General features: G+C 42.6%; 1 protein-coding gene across 5 annotated transcripts in view; it reads right to left on the bottom strand.

The window, feature by feature from the left end:
- Window positions 1-6,021: 6,021 nt before the first annotated feature.
- LRAT (lecithin retinol acyltransferase) overlaps window positions 6,022-14,689 on the bottom strand; it is a 156,409-nt gene continuing 147,741 nt past the window's right edge. For 4 of the 5 annotated variants that reach the window (XR_011467489.1, XR_011467492.1, XR_011467491.1 and 1 more), the window contains one exon: window positions 7,995-8,132. Coding sequence is in view for 1 of the 5 variants with exons in the window: in XM_005893547.3 (XP_005893609.1) it covers window positions 7,980-8,132; window positions 12,364-12,903 (693 nt within the window). In the remaining 4 variants the exon portion in view is untranslated. Of the gene's footprint in view, window positions 8,133-12,363; window positions 13,300-14,689 lie in introns of those variants that run through there. The other variant, XM_005893547.3, reaches the window with a different exon arrangement.

Below are 14,689 nucleotides of genomic sequence, written 5' to 3'. Positions count from 1 at the left end.
GTGATCCACACAGTCAAAGGCTTTGGCATAGTCAATAAAGCAGAAATAGATGTTTTTCTGGAACTCTCTTGCTTTTTCAATGATCCAGCAGATGTTGGCAATTTGGTCTCTGGTTCCTCTGCCTTTTCTAAAACCAGCTTGAACATCAGGCAGTTCATGGTTCACATATTGCTGAAGCCTGGCTTGGAGAATTTTGAGCATTACTTTACTAGCATGTGAGATGAGTGCAATTGTGTGGTAGTTTGAGCATTCTTTGGCATTACCTTTCTTTGGGATTGGAATAAAAACTGACCTTTTTCAGTCCTGTGACCACTGCTGAGTTTTCCAAATTTGCTGGCATATTGAGTGTAACACTTTCACAGCATCATCTTTCAGGATTTGAAATAGCTCAACTGCAATTCCATCACCTCCACTAGCTTTGTTTGTAGTGATGCTTTCTAAGGCCCAGTTGATTTTACATTCCAGGATGTCTGGCTCTAGGTGAGTGATCATACCATCGTGATTATCTTGGTTGTGAAGATATTTTTTGTACAGTTCTTCTGTGTATTCTTGCCACCTCTTCTTAATATTTTCTGGTTCTGTTAGGTCCATACCATTTCTGTCCTTTATCGAGCCTATCTTTGCATGAAATGTTCCCTTGGTAGCTCTAATTTTCTTGAAGAGATCTCTAGTCTTTCCCATTCTGTTCTTTTCCTCTATTTCTTTGCATTGATCACTGAGGAAGGCTTTCTTATCTCTTCTTGGTATTCTTTGGAACTCTGCATTCAGATGCTTATATCTTTCCTTTTCTCCTTTGCTTTTCGCTTCTGTTCTTTTCACAGCTATTTGTAAGGCCTCCCCAGACAGCCATTTTGCTTTTTTGCATTTCTTTTCCATGGGATGATCTTGATCCCTGTCTCCTGTACAATGTCATGAACTTCATTCCATAGTTCATCAGGTAGTCTATCTATCAGATCTAGTCCCTTAAATCTATTTCTCACTTCCACTGTATAATCATAAGGGATTTGATTTAGGTCATACCTGAATGGCCTAGTGGTTTTCCCTACTTTCTTCAATTTCAGTCTGAATTTGGCAGCAAGGAGTTCATGATCTGAGCCACAGTCAGCTCCTGGTCTTGTTTTTGTTGACTGTATAGAGCTTCTCCATCTTTGGCTGCAAAGAATATAATCAAACTGATTTCGTGTTGACCATCTGGTGATGTCTATGTGTAGAGTCTTCTCTTGTGTTGTTGGAAGAGGGTGTTTGTTTTGACCAGTGCATCATCTTGGAAAAACTCTATTAGTCTTTGCCCTGCTTCATTCCGTATTCCAAGGCCAAATTTGCCTGTTACTCCAGGTGTTTCTTGACTTCCTACTTTTGCATTCCAGTCCCCTATAATGAGAAGGACATCTTTTTTGGGTGTTAGTTCTAAAAGGTCTTGCAGGTCTTCATAGAACCATTCAACTTCAGCTTCTTCAGTGTTACTGGTTGGGGAATAGACTTGGATTACTGTGATATTGAATGGTTTGCCTTGGAAATGAACAGAGATCATTGTGTCGTTTTTGAGATTGCATCCAAGTACTGCATTTTGGACTCTTTTGTTGACCATGATGGCTACTCCGTTTCTTCTGAGGGATTCCTGCCCGGGATAGTAGATGTAATGGTCATCTGAGTTAAATTCACCCATTCCAGTCCATTTTAGTTTGCTGATTCCTAGAACGTCTACATTCACTCTTGCCATGTCTTGTTTGACCACTTCCAATTTGCCTTGATTCATGGACCTAACATTCCAGGTTCCTATGCAATATTGCTCTTTACAGCATCGGACCTTTCTTCTATCACTAGTCACATCCACAGCTGGGTATTGTTTTTGCTTTGGCTCCATCCCTTCATTCTTTCTGGAGTTATTTCTCCACTCATCTCCAGTAGCATATTGGGCCCCTACTGACCTGGAGAGTTCCTCTTTCAGTATCCTATCATTTTGCCTTTTCATACTGTTCATGGGGTTCTCAAGGCAAGAATACTGAAGTGGTTTGCCATTTCCTTCTCCAGTGGACCACATTCTGTCAGATCTCTCCACCATGACCCACCCGTCTTGGGTGGCCCCACAGGCATGGCTTAGTTTCACTGAGTTAGACAAGGCTGTGGTCCTAGTGTGATTAGATTGACTAGTTTTCTGTGAGTATGGTTTCAGTGTGTCTGCCCTCTGATGCCCTCTTGCAACACCTATCATCTTACTTGGGTTTCTCTTACCTTGGGCGTGGGGTTTCTCTTCACGGCTGCTCCAGCAAAGCATAGCCGCTGACTCCTTACCTTGGACGAGGGGTATCTCTTCACCGCCGCCCTTCCTGACCTTCAACGTGGGATAGCTCCTCTAGGCCCTCCTGTGCCCCCGCAGCCACCGCTCCTCAGACGTGGGGTTGGTCCTCCCGGCCGCCACCCGAGGCCAGGGGCGTTGGCCGGGAGGATCTGAAGGTATCTAATCTAAAAGGATATGAGAGGGTTCACTGGCCCATGAGGCAGCCTGGCTTGAGAACTTTGTTCATTGTGAGTACCAATATTGCACCATTACTGCTAAGTCACTTCAGTCGTGTCCAACTCTGTGTGACCCCACAGACGGCTTCCCACCAGGCTCCCCGTCCCTGGGATTCTCCAGGCAAAAACACTGGAGTAGGTTGCCATTTCCTTCTCCAATGCATGAAACTGAAAAGTGAAAGTGAAGTCCCTCAGTCGTGTCCGACTCCTAGTGACCCCATGGATTACGGCCCACCAGGCTCCTCCGTCCATGGGGTTTTCCAGGCACCATTACTAGTCAGCCTAATTAGATCCTTTGGCAGTTTTCAGTGAGAGACTTTACCCAGGAGAGTGAAGCGGAAGTGAAACACAGAGGAAAGGAGTTGAGGGAAGCCATGAGGTAGCAGACGCAGTGACACACTCAGCATTGGGAGCAGCAGGTCAGCAGCCCCAGGAGTACCAGCTAAAACTCCATGGGAAGAAGTATCAGGACAGTGTCCAGAGTCACGAGGAGGATGGCACCAGGATCGCTGCTGGGACCCAGGAGCAGCTGTGAGCTGACAGGACACGGGGCCACTCATCTGTTTGAGGAAGTCCCTGTACTTCCCCCTTCTCCATCTACCTTAAATAAATCTTTCCATAAAACGTTGTTTCTTTTCCTCACAATCTAATTCCACCCCCATTCATCATGTGTTTTGCAAGATTGCCAGCTTATTAGACTCACCAGAGTGACTTGGAAAGTTTAGGAAACACTTCCTTCGCTCTTAAGACTTTTACAGTGTCAAGCCTTCCAGGATCTTGGCTCTTGTCTCTAGAAGCATCTGAGCAGAGCTGTTCTTCCTCAAAAGAACTGTGAGGTCTTTGTAATAGTACTGGGCACCTTTCTCTCAAAGCAACAATGTGAACACAGGTGATTTTTCTTAATAACTAGCAGCAATCCAACTGCAGGGGAGTCTCATGACTCTGTGCCTTTGTATTTACTGCTCCAGGTGCCTGCAATGGCCAGGAAAAGGGACTTGTCACTTTAAATGTTTGTAGTCTTACTGCTCAGTTAAAGTGTCAATGAAGAATTCTCTGCCACCCTCCCTCTCCTTTACTGCCTCCAGTAGACAGGTCTTGTCTGTCTGTTCTCTGACACCTGTACAAAATTATCAGTTTTAAAATCTGTTGAACTTCCATTCTTTCTCCTTAGACTGAGCAACTAGGACTAAGATTCTAACTAGTGCATTCCTATATGGCCCTGTATATGGAGGACATAGAAGGTCTGCAACAAATTAACACATTCATTGAAGAAAAGCTTGTCCTGTTTATGGGAAGCCTCAGCGAGCTGCAGTGGAAAGAAAGCTAGAGTCAAGCTTTGGATCTGGCTCTAGTTTATTTGCATAACCACAAAGTATCTCAATCCCTACCTGATTTTCCACCTCTGAAATGTGGTCAGATGTTTAAGGGTTCAGCCCAGTAACTTCTGTGGTCCTTGCTATGCCATGAATTTATTTCAGGACTGGGCTGGGACTTGCTCCTACTGACACCTCACCTTCACCGCACCTGTGGCCACTGCCTCGGTCGTTACACCTCACACATCTGATTCTAGAGTTCATGCCTGTGACTCTGTTTGTTCTTGTTGATTTTGTAGAATGGAGAAGGGATTCGTGATTTCATATTACACAGGACCCTTTTCTACATAGTCAAGGTAGGCTTCAAGATGTAAATAACATAGATTATATCAATCTGAAGGAAGATTCACAAGATGTTTTAATTTCAAACATATAAAACTATGTTCAGTAAAGAAAGCTTTGAGAGGCAAAAACTTTCAGGCTACCATTTTCAAGAAAGTTTGTTATCTACTTTCATGCATTTCAAATTCAAAGACAAGAGGGGACAGTATGAAAATCTGCTTTTATTGAACATGCATGTATACCAAATGTAAAATTAGTTGAGCTGACGTATCCAGTTAGATAAAACTCTCTAAATAGATTATATAAAATGGAAGATTAGCAACCATCATTTCTCATAGACTTCTCATCTATAATAAAAGACTTTTGCCTTTGGCATAACTTTGATATTGTTGGAAAATATTTTTGATACTTGATAGTAATATTATGAAATAGAAAATGGAAAAATATGAAATATATCTATATACTAAAAAAAATATTTTTTAAACAACAAATTCATACTTATTTGCTTGTTCTTGACAAGGAACAAATTTAGCAAAACAAAGATCTAAAATGTATAATTTATACCCAGTCATCACATGTATTTTTCAGGAACCAGCCTTCTGGCAAGAAGGAAAGATACATGATTCTTCCCAGACACTCCACCAGGAATTACTCATGAGTCAGAATTTGGCTAACGTCCGCTGACATTTCCTTGACACGTTTGTTCTCCACCCTTACAATCACAGGCCATTATTTTAGAGATTGAGAACCATTCCTAACTCATAACTAGTTATCATAACTAGTCCCTTGTTGTCTTGCCCCATGCGTCCATTTACCTACATGTTTTTGGGAGTTGTCTTTCTGAGCCCCAAGTCTCTATTGCCTGTTCATAAAGTCTAAACTTGGTCTACACAAGACTTGCTCCACCTGATCACTCTCTCCCAGCACCTCTGCTCACCGCCTCTGCTCTGCTCTGGCCTCTTGCACTTGCCCAAATGCCCCCATGCAGTTTTGGGCTTCCAGTCCCAGAATAAGAAAGTACCTCACTCTTTTGAGCCAGGCTTGGTGGGGGCAGTTCTCATGCCTTTGCTCATGCTGTCCCCAATGTGTAAAATGCCTTACCCCAAATTTGTACTTTTGGAAAGCACTCCCATTTTTCAAGTCTCAGTGCAATCCCTATAATTTTGGCCATATCAGTGAAAATGAACCACTTCTTCCTCTGTGCCTTCAGTCAGCTCTATTGCAGAAAGCCTTACTGTGTCCTTCTGTGCTCATGAGACCATCAGCTTTGAGGAAAAGGTCCATGTCCCATTCATCTTTTCACCCTCAGCACTTGCATTGCTTCATCTTAGCCCTGGCTAGTCCTGTTCAACCTTTAGCTAGGTATGGCAAAGAACAAATAAGCAACCAAAAACTGCATCAGTCACTACTGGATTATCATTTCACAAGTTAGAGTAAAAATTTGTAGGATTTTAAGGATGAATTTTACCTAATGAAGCCCAGAGCAATTCACTAGAGACATTAATGACTCAGGGTTTCTTCCATAACCACAATCAAGGATGTATGCTTCTGTTTCTTCCCGTTAAACAACCAATTAAACTGAGCACAACAAAATACAAACTCTCCTTTTCTCCTAAGAAGGTCAACAACTCCAGGGAATAAGACCTTCCTTCCCGTTCCCTTTTCCCACAAGTAACAGGACACATCAGTATGATGAGATCCCCTCTTTCTATTTCTCTGCCTGATGCTGGCACTGCCTCCTTCACACACATTTCTCTGACCCTTCAGGAAGAGTTCTTCTATTTGTTTTCCCATAGCACTGTGTATACTCTAATATAGGTAGTTAACAAACATGAATTCTAGACCATGAAATTGCAACAGGTCAATGTCTGGCACATAACGAGCACATAAATAAAAGATGCATTGAATCTTGCTTTAAGGATATGAAGTGAGTCAAGACTATTAGGTTAGTTTCAACCTTAAATACTTCCCTTAGCTTTTAATGAGAGATCATGATCTTTGAACACAGATTTAACAATACACAGTGATTTTTTTGCTACCTACAATACTAAAGTCTGAAGAAAGGTGTAAATTATTCATGAGGACAACCATATGTTTAAATTAGTTTATTTATAAACAATTGCTACATAAGTAATATACAGTAAGTGAAAAACCACTAATACAATGAAGTTCTCATAGTGGTTGTTTTTATGTATACACACTAAGAATAACTTTAAGTGGTTGGAATAGGCCCATAGAACACTTCATTCTGTGCTGTTGTCATTTCATGTTTTAAGTATTCAACACATTTAAATGATTAAATACAAAGTTTAGTCACTATTTAACTGAATTTGTTGTTGGTAAATTAGTGGTGATAAAACATCAAATATACTAAAATTTACTCTTAAATTTGTTCTGATTGGATCATTGAGTTACCAACCCTGCCCTCCTCATACCGCTCATTATGTGACTCATTATTTTCTGATTCTTGATAGTTTATAGGCTTGTAGCTTAGTTTTTAGAATTTGGTGATTTTGCAAAAGTACTTGCACACTTGCTTTAACATTGCTGCATCTCAACTCTGACATTAAAACAGGCTCTGTGTAATCAACTTACACACCTGGTAGTATTAAGACACTTAAAAATGACTTCTAACAGCTATTTCCCTTAGTCTTACTTGCTTGGGTTTTTATATATTGCTGAAGCATCATTCTTTTAAGGATGTAAACTATACTGACTTGGTAATGAAATGGAGAAACCTAACTAGAAGACAAATGCCAGGGCTTTTAAAAATTATACAGTGCATTAGTAAGTGCTTTAAAATTAAACCATCCAATGACATACATGCAAGTTACACTATAAATGCAGAAAAATGGATTGAATGTGCTTTTATGTTCACCTCCACCAATGCTCTGTACTAACTACACTGCTGTGACAGTAAAGCAATTCAGAGCAAACAATTTGTTAGTCTGAGTACATGTCTCAATACCTGTACTCAGTCTCAGTACATCGGTCCGAGTACATGGACTCAATACATCTGTGTATTTAATTGGCACATACACTCTCCAAGTACCCAACTTACTTCAATCCTATGTCCATTTTCCTCTCAGAGTGGTTTAAAGTAACTACAGTGACACATAAAAGGGAAAAAAAAATGAATGCCAGGCTTCCTATTAAGTAAGGCCCTATCAAAACTATAGTATTATTAGCTATTTCTGCAGGAAAACATATTTCTATAGTTCTGGTCAGTTATTTTATCATTAAACCTTAACTTTGCCAATATTGTTTCAAGAAATGAAATTATTCTTGACTTACTAGAAATTATATATAATACACAAAGAAAATGCGATTTTTTTTGGCCAATCATCAAACATGCTTTCATCTGAATAAGGGAAATTATTTTAGTTTAACATAAAATTTTCAATGAAACAGTATAAATTTACAATAGTTAGGGTCTCATTCAACAAATTTTCCAATCTTCTAATTCAGGCTTAACAGAGAAGAACAATGATTATAGGAGAAAAAGAATAGCAAATAACCTCCTGTGGCCATCACCTTACAGGCTGGTTTTCTTATAACAGTGAATTCTAGCACAAGCCGTCATGTTTCCAAGACTCACGATGCCTGGGAATGGAACTGCCTGGAAAGATTCAGAAAGCCTCCATCCTTGGGCTTACATGGTAAGCACTTTGTGTCATTCTTAATCACATTTTTATCCAGCACACATTATTATAGGTCACATTTTTCTCGATAATGCTTATATTGATTTGTGCTATATAAATATAAACATTTCTATACAGAGAATCCATACACTGACACAGGAGTATGAAGTTAGCCAGCCATCCATAAAAAGAATGGAATAAAAATTGCAGGAAGAGTAGTATATGATGTCAAGCCCAGACAGAATATAGACGCCAATCCCAAGACTGCAGAAGCAAGGACACTTCTCTGATCACGAATAATTATCTTCACATTCTCACAAAACTGGAAAATAAAATTTAAGAATATTAGAAAAGGCTAAACCTAAGAAGAATCATACATACCAAACAGTAGAGCACAACTTTTCCAGCTATTCCCTGTCACCAGAAGAACTAGAATTTCTCTCACAACTTAGGGAAGAATTTAAGTTGTTAACAGTTCAGTTTCCTGATTCCACATCCCATAGTGGCTGAAATAATACTTTAGGCACTTGCCCTTGTAAATGCAGAACATTGACAGAAAACTACAGAGAATATAACCACATGAAAGTTATTCAGGATTAAAGGTTAAAAACAACATTAAATTGCCTCTCAATAACAATAACATATTCAAAAGTAAAATGATCCTGAGCAAATAGAATTTAGCCCATCATTATTGGTGAATTTGATTCCTACACCTCACCATTCTAAAATTTGGTAATATTTCTGATGATAAATTTCTGATAAGCCTCAAAATCTAAAGGCATCGAAAGTCTAATTTTATTGTCATATCCTGTTTCCTGCCAAAATAAAGTCACGATCAGTTGAAATTGAAAATTGGCTGCTGGAGATAAAAATAAATGAGATCTTTACCCGCTGAAGAATGCATTCTTCTAAGATATGTATTTTTTTCTTAGAAAACTAATTTTTCTCGGAAGTATTGCCTGGATCACTCTTAATTATTTAACCTGTCCAGACTACCTTTTTCTCCTCCATGCAAATACTGAGGTTGTTGTGAGGATCAAATGAGATTTAGCAAAAGTACTCTGCATTCATCTGCATGCTGTATAAATGTAAAGTATTACAATGATTATTTTCACTGCTAGATCTTGACAGTTATCTCTACCTCATCACTGTTGGGGCAGAATTTAGCAATTAATTGCTCCATTTTGATAAGAGTTTCCTACTTGTTCTCAGCTAGTGAAGAATCTGCCTGCAATGCATTAGACCCAGGTTTGATCCCTGGGTTGGGAAGATCCCCTAGAGAAGAAAATGGCAACCCACTGCAGTATTCTTACCTGAAAATCCCATGTAGCCTGATGGGCTACAGTTCATGGGGTCACAAAGAGTTGGGGATACAACTGAAAACTAAGAACTTGGCTTTAAGCTCCTTTTCTAGATGACACTGTATATGCTTTTAGAGTCTCCTCTTTGATTTCTTTCATCAGTGTCCAGATGTAGTTCTGGACAGCCACGTTTCCAAATTCTTAATGGATAGAATGAACGTGAAAGTGTTAGTCGCTCAGTGTGTCCAGCTCTTTGCAACCCCATGGACTGTAGCCCACGGGTTCCTCTGTCCATGGAATTCTCCAGGCAAGAATACTGGAGTGGGTAAGCATTCCCTTTATCTTCCTGACCCAGGGATCGAACCCATGTCTCCTGCATTGCAGAAACAAGTCCAATATATTTTAACACACAACCTTCACTGCAAGGCTGTCTCTGTCAATACTTTTATACAGTATGTCAACAAATATAAAATTTCCAGCTGGTTATCTATATATCATTCTTTTTGTGTGTCAAACATATGATTTGTCTCTTTCTACTAAACAAGATACTGAGTAACAAATACATAATTTTCAAGTGATGAGGAGATAAGGATCAAACTGAATAAAGTTTTCAGGATAGTAAGAAAAGCTGTTTGGCAAATAATGGGGAAATATACATTTAGGTGGGCTTCCCAGGTGGCACAGCAGTAAAGACTCCTCCTGCCATGCAGGAGATGTAGGAGACATGTGTTCAATCCCTGGGTTGGCAACCCACTCCAGTAGTCTTTCCTGGAAAATTCCATGGACAGAGGAGCCTGGAGAGCTACAGTCTGTGGGGTCACAAAGTGTTGGACACAACTGAAAACATACACACACATACATTTAAGTAAATAAGAATACTGTCTTGATATAGTCATTCTTCTTTTACCTTTTTTCCCAATAATATTTAATTTAGACCAACACAGAATCATTGTGGACTTTCTTTCCCCCATAAGAGGATCATCTCATTTCTAATGTCCTGTCCAGGAGGCACCTCTGGGTTGCTCCATGGTAGGAAATGTCCTCTAGTTCTGGCTTAATGTTAAGAAGCCTGTAGGGGCACCTTTGAGCAACAAATCCCTGCAAATTAAAAGGGGGTACAGGTATTCATTTTGGCAATGCAAAGTAATACCAGCAAAGAAAAAACCATAAGAAATAATAATAGTTACTAATTAAAGGGCTTTATAGCTTATGAAATACTGAAATTGTTATAAAATGGTTTAATTTTCCATTTTCTAAGCTTGTATAAAAAAAAAAATCACTGCCAAAGGGAAAAAAAGATTTTCTTCCAGTTCACTTTCATATTAACTGTAGTGTTTTCATGAGGGAAAGTGCTCTTGAGAGATTTTATCAACACAAATTTAAGTGAGACATGTTAAGCTGATGATAGTTGTATATATGGAGAACTCAACCACCAGTCCCAGAATCAAGTCAGTCCTTATGTTTCTAGAAAATAAAAGCCAGTCCTCCTTCAGTACTAATGACCTACTTCTCTCAGGGCATGTTCAAAAACAGTCCTTAGAATTGGAAAATTTGGGATGGGGATTTTTTTTTTTCCCCCTAGGAAATCTACTGTGTGGCCAAATTGTTTGTTAGACCATTCAAAGTGAAGACAAAAACTCAGTTTCACAAGAGGTGCTATGCAGCAACAGCAATTAAAGCACTTCTCTACTTCTATAAAACCTTAAAAAGTTTCCAAAGAGGAAAAACTGTTCCAACTAGTTATTTATGCAGATTAAATATTTTACTACCTTAAAAAAGCACTTGTACTACTTTTTTGTAGAAATATATAATACAGTGTTATATGTATTCCATGAAAGGGTAACTCCTAATTATGGGAGGGAAATACTGTTTTTCCTTAGAGAAATGACTTGCTTCGGTCCTAAGTAAATCTGACGTGTTTCCTTTTGAACACTTTTGGAGCCAGTGTTTGTAAATGTGGTGAAGCTCATTTCTAAACAGGCCTGGACTGAAGCTGTGATTCTTGAATCACTGCACAGTGCTGTAACTGTATTTTTATTTTACTTAGAATTCCTAGATTGAGTCTGTTACGGCTTTATAAATATTCTGTAAGGAGTTTCATATATGGATGTAAACAAGCACTATACTTTCATGCTCTCCTAAAGAGGAAAGATTTTCCCATGTGGGTCAAAAAATTAAGATATGGAAAAATAAAAAAACTGGTTACATGGACTTAGACTCTTTCGGTCCCAACGTATCTAGACATGAAGAGTATAAATGAAACGTATTATGTGAGTGCCCAGATTTTCATTATAAAGGATGCACACTAACAGCACCTCTTTAGCAACTGCAGAGAAGGTTAAGACTTTCAACTGCAAATGAAATTGCAGGCTTAAAATGTGAATTTTATAAGTTAAGAGGTATCAAAAGGCAATAAAAAAATCCACTATTTTTTCTTTTGGCTTTGTAGCTAATTTAATCATCTTAAATTCTAACAGTTCCCCCCCCTCCTTTTTTTAAAGTACCCATAAAATTACCTTCCAACAGTTAATGACTCTTCTGGAAAACTAATTGTTTTAATCTCTGGGGAACTCTGAAACACTCCAACCCAACTGTGGGGCTAGTGGATATAGGATGCTTAACAATGGGGAAGTCTAAATGGGGATTAAAGCCAGCATAAAAGAAATGCAGAATACCAAGGAGAAGATTTCCCTTAAGCTCAGCCACAGGAGTAAGAGACCTACCAGGGAGGTCTTCTTAATGGATATTTTGGTAGTTTATATTAAGCAAAGAGAATTCTCTCTCTGCAGCTCATAGGGAAAACGGGCATGCTTCCTTGTTTTAAAGGCACAACAACTTGTACTAGACAGTGTTATAGATTAAATATAAACTCTGGACACCTTCCTTCCAACTGCCAATTCTTGGGTAAAGTTGCAAGCATACGGCGACAGATTTTCTGTGACCCTCCTAGTCACTCGCCCTTGTCATTTCAACTACGCTGGGTGGACACCCTGATGACTTCTGCAGCAATAACTGGGCAGCTCTCTGGCGTTGCTGGCAGCGGTACTGCATTGCCACACTCTTGCGCCGTGCATTTCGAGATATCCTGCAAGGCACATTGCCATTTATTTATTTACTTCGCTTTCCTGAGGAACACCAGAAGGTTCGTTACTAAATCTAGAACCCAATCCCTGCTCCCAGGGGTGAGGAAAGTTTAGGGAAGGGAGGGAGCGTCCCCACCGAGCCCACCGGGGTTAGAGTCACACGTGGTACCTTGTCGGCCTGGGGGCTAATCGCGGTGCCGAACCTGCAGTAGGTGACGAAATGCTCGCAGTTGTTCCAAAGTAGGCTGTAGGGAGTTATGCCCAGCAGCTTCTCTGCCCTCTGCGCCACCTCTTCGTTGAGCAGCGCCTTCTTCTTGAGGGACCTGTCCAGGTGATTCACCAGGATCTCGGCTCCGTAGGCGAAGTCCTCCACGGTGTCTACGCGGATGCTGGCCACCCTGCCAATGACGCCTAGGATGAGACGCTTGTTGGAGACCACTTTCTGCGTGAGCCCTTTGTCGTCAGTCAGGGCCAACAGGATATCGGGCATCATGTGGGCGACACGGTTGTCGCCCAGGTAGATGCCATAGTGCGTCAGGTGGGTCCGAGGCACCTCCAGCACGTCACCGCGGAGAAAAGAGCTGATCTCATATAAAGTGTTCCCCGCCTTGTCTTCGCCCGGGGCGCCTGAACTGAAGAACTTGAAGTAGGAGATGAAGAGTAGCTTCTCCAGCACGAGCGACACGGCCTCTAGCATTGGGTTCTTCATCCTGTAGGGAAGAGTCTTGTGGCGAGGGCACCGCCGTTCTCCGGCACCAGCCGCGCGGAGCCAGGCAAGTTGCGCTGGCCGAACAGGGGCGCTGCGCCGCTGCTCACTGGCAAGCCGGCCGGCCAGTGCCGCGGGACATGTCACCTGCGGAGGAGGGAGGGAGAGAAAAAGAAGAAGGCGAGAAGCCTGGAGATCGGCTCGGCTTGGCCGCACCGCACGCGGGACTGAGGAGGATGCGGAGCTGGCCGCGGCTGACCGCGGGACAGCGGAACCTGCCCTACAAGCTGGATGCTATGTATATACAGTGCACCTGGAGGCCGGGCCGGGGCGCAGGGCCGCACGCGGTGCTCGCGACGGAGACTTTGCCAATGTATTTATCTCCGTCGAGGGGGCGGGGCCGAATGCCGTCACAGACCGGCGAGAGAGCTGATTGGGACCCGCGAAGAGCGCGCTCGCTCAGGGGCGGCGCCAGCCCGCAGGCCCCGTGGAAAGGGCGGGCCGCTTCTGGGCTGCGAGGGTCTGCCTAGCCACCCCTTCCAGTGCGGGCTCCTCTTTGAAATCCATCCCGTAGCACTTCCGCCTCTCAGCGGCCGGCTTTGGAAAGTAGAGGCCGCATAAGAGATCTTGCACCTGCTAGATTGGGGAGCGTTCTGGGTACCTCCGGGACGTTTTTGGTGGAGAGTCGCCTTGGGCGAGATTTCTGAGTAGAGCCACCTCTCTCCAAAAGGTTGGATACTCGGAGACGTCGGCTTCCTAAAGTATCTGCATTTACTCTGAGAAGTGTGCGCGCCTCGAAAGCCTCCAGATTCCTTCCTAAACTCCGCAGAGCAGTGGTCCTGCACACCGCGCACTCTTCTCCCCTTTAAATGTCCCTCGCTGTCCGCTGGCGCGCGGGTGGGAAGCGACCCCGCGAGTGATCGGAACCCGAGCGGGTCAGCAAGTAAAACGACGAAGCGCCCAACATTCTCCTAGAAAACCGAGTTAATTATTCCAGCTTCAGAGTCTCATGGATCCAGCTTCTTCGATTCATTCACCGAAACTTCGCCTCTTACAGCGCAGCCCCCCGGAGATGACCGAGCAAGGGGCGCTGCTCTCAGGACCTGCGCGCCCTGAGCCCGCGCACAGCGAGCTGGTTCCTGGGCGCACGCGCGCCAGGGCGCCGCGGTTGCCGAGTACGCGCGTCTCCACACGCCGAGTCCGGACCCATCGCCGAGTTCCGCGCTCACGCATTATGTAAATACTTAAATTCCTCGGACAAAGGCCACAATGCAGGGAGCCTCGTTTGGCTCCACAAAGCCGCCCCGAACGGAGCTAACAGGTTCTGGCAGCTAACAAATTCTCCGCTTGCCTGGGGAAGGGCGCTCCCAGCAGGTGATGGATTAAGGGAAAGCCGTTTTACCTGGAAGACGGAGGGGAATGGAGACCAGACGGGGAGGAGGCCGGCTCCCCATTATCCTCCCACACCAAGCCTTCGCTCTCACTCCTCTACCGTCAGCGCTCTGCCCCAGACGTCCGGCTTGCTGGTGACTTTTGTTCATCTCACAAACTATTTCGAATCACATTTTAGTCCCAGCAAAGAGAAGAAAATTCCATTTTCCACAAAAAAAAAAAAATCGAAAAAGGAAGGTGCGTTAGAGGGGAGAGGCAGTGGATGAGGAAATTTTAATATATTATTTCCCCATTCTTAGCCCCAAATTTAAATAAAAGTGCGGTTAGCGGGTAGCTTAATCAAACTCCTGGACACACAGGCGCTAGTTAACGTCCAGCAGCACACCAGCTCCCGAGG

This window comes from Bos mutus, chromosome 17 (assembly GCF_027580195.1).
Source record: "Bos mutus isolate GX-2022 chromosome 17, NWIPB_WYAK_1.1, whole genome shotgun sequence".
Classification (NCBI taxonomy): domain Eukaryota; kingdom Metazoa; phylum Chordata; class Mammalia; order Artiodactyla; family Bovidae; genus Bos; species Bos mutus.
Note: the sequence above shows the minus strand (reverse complement) of the source record. Positions and strands in the feature narration are given on the sequence as shown.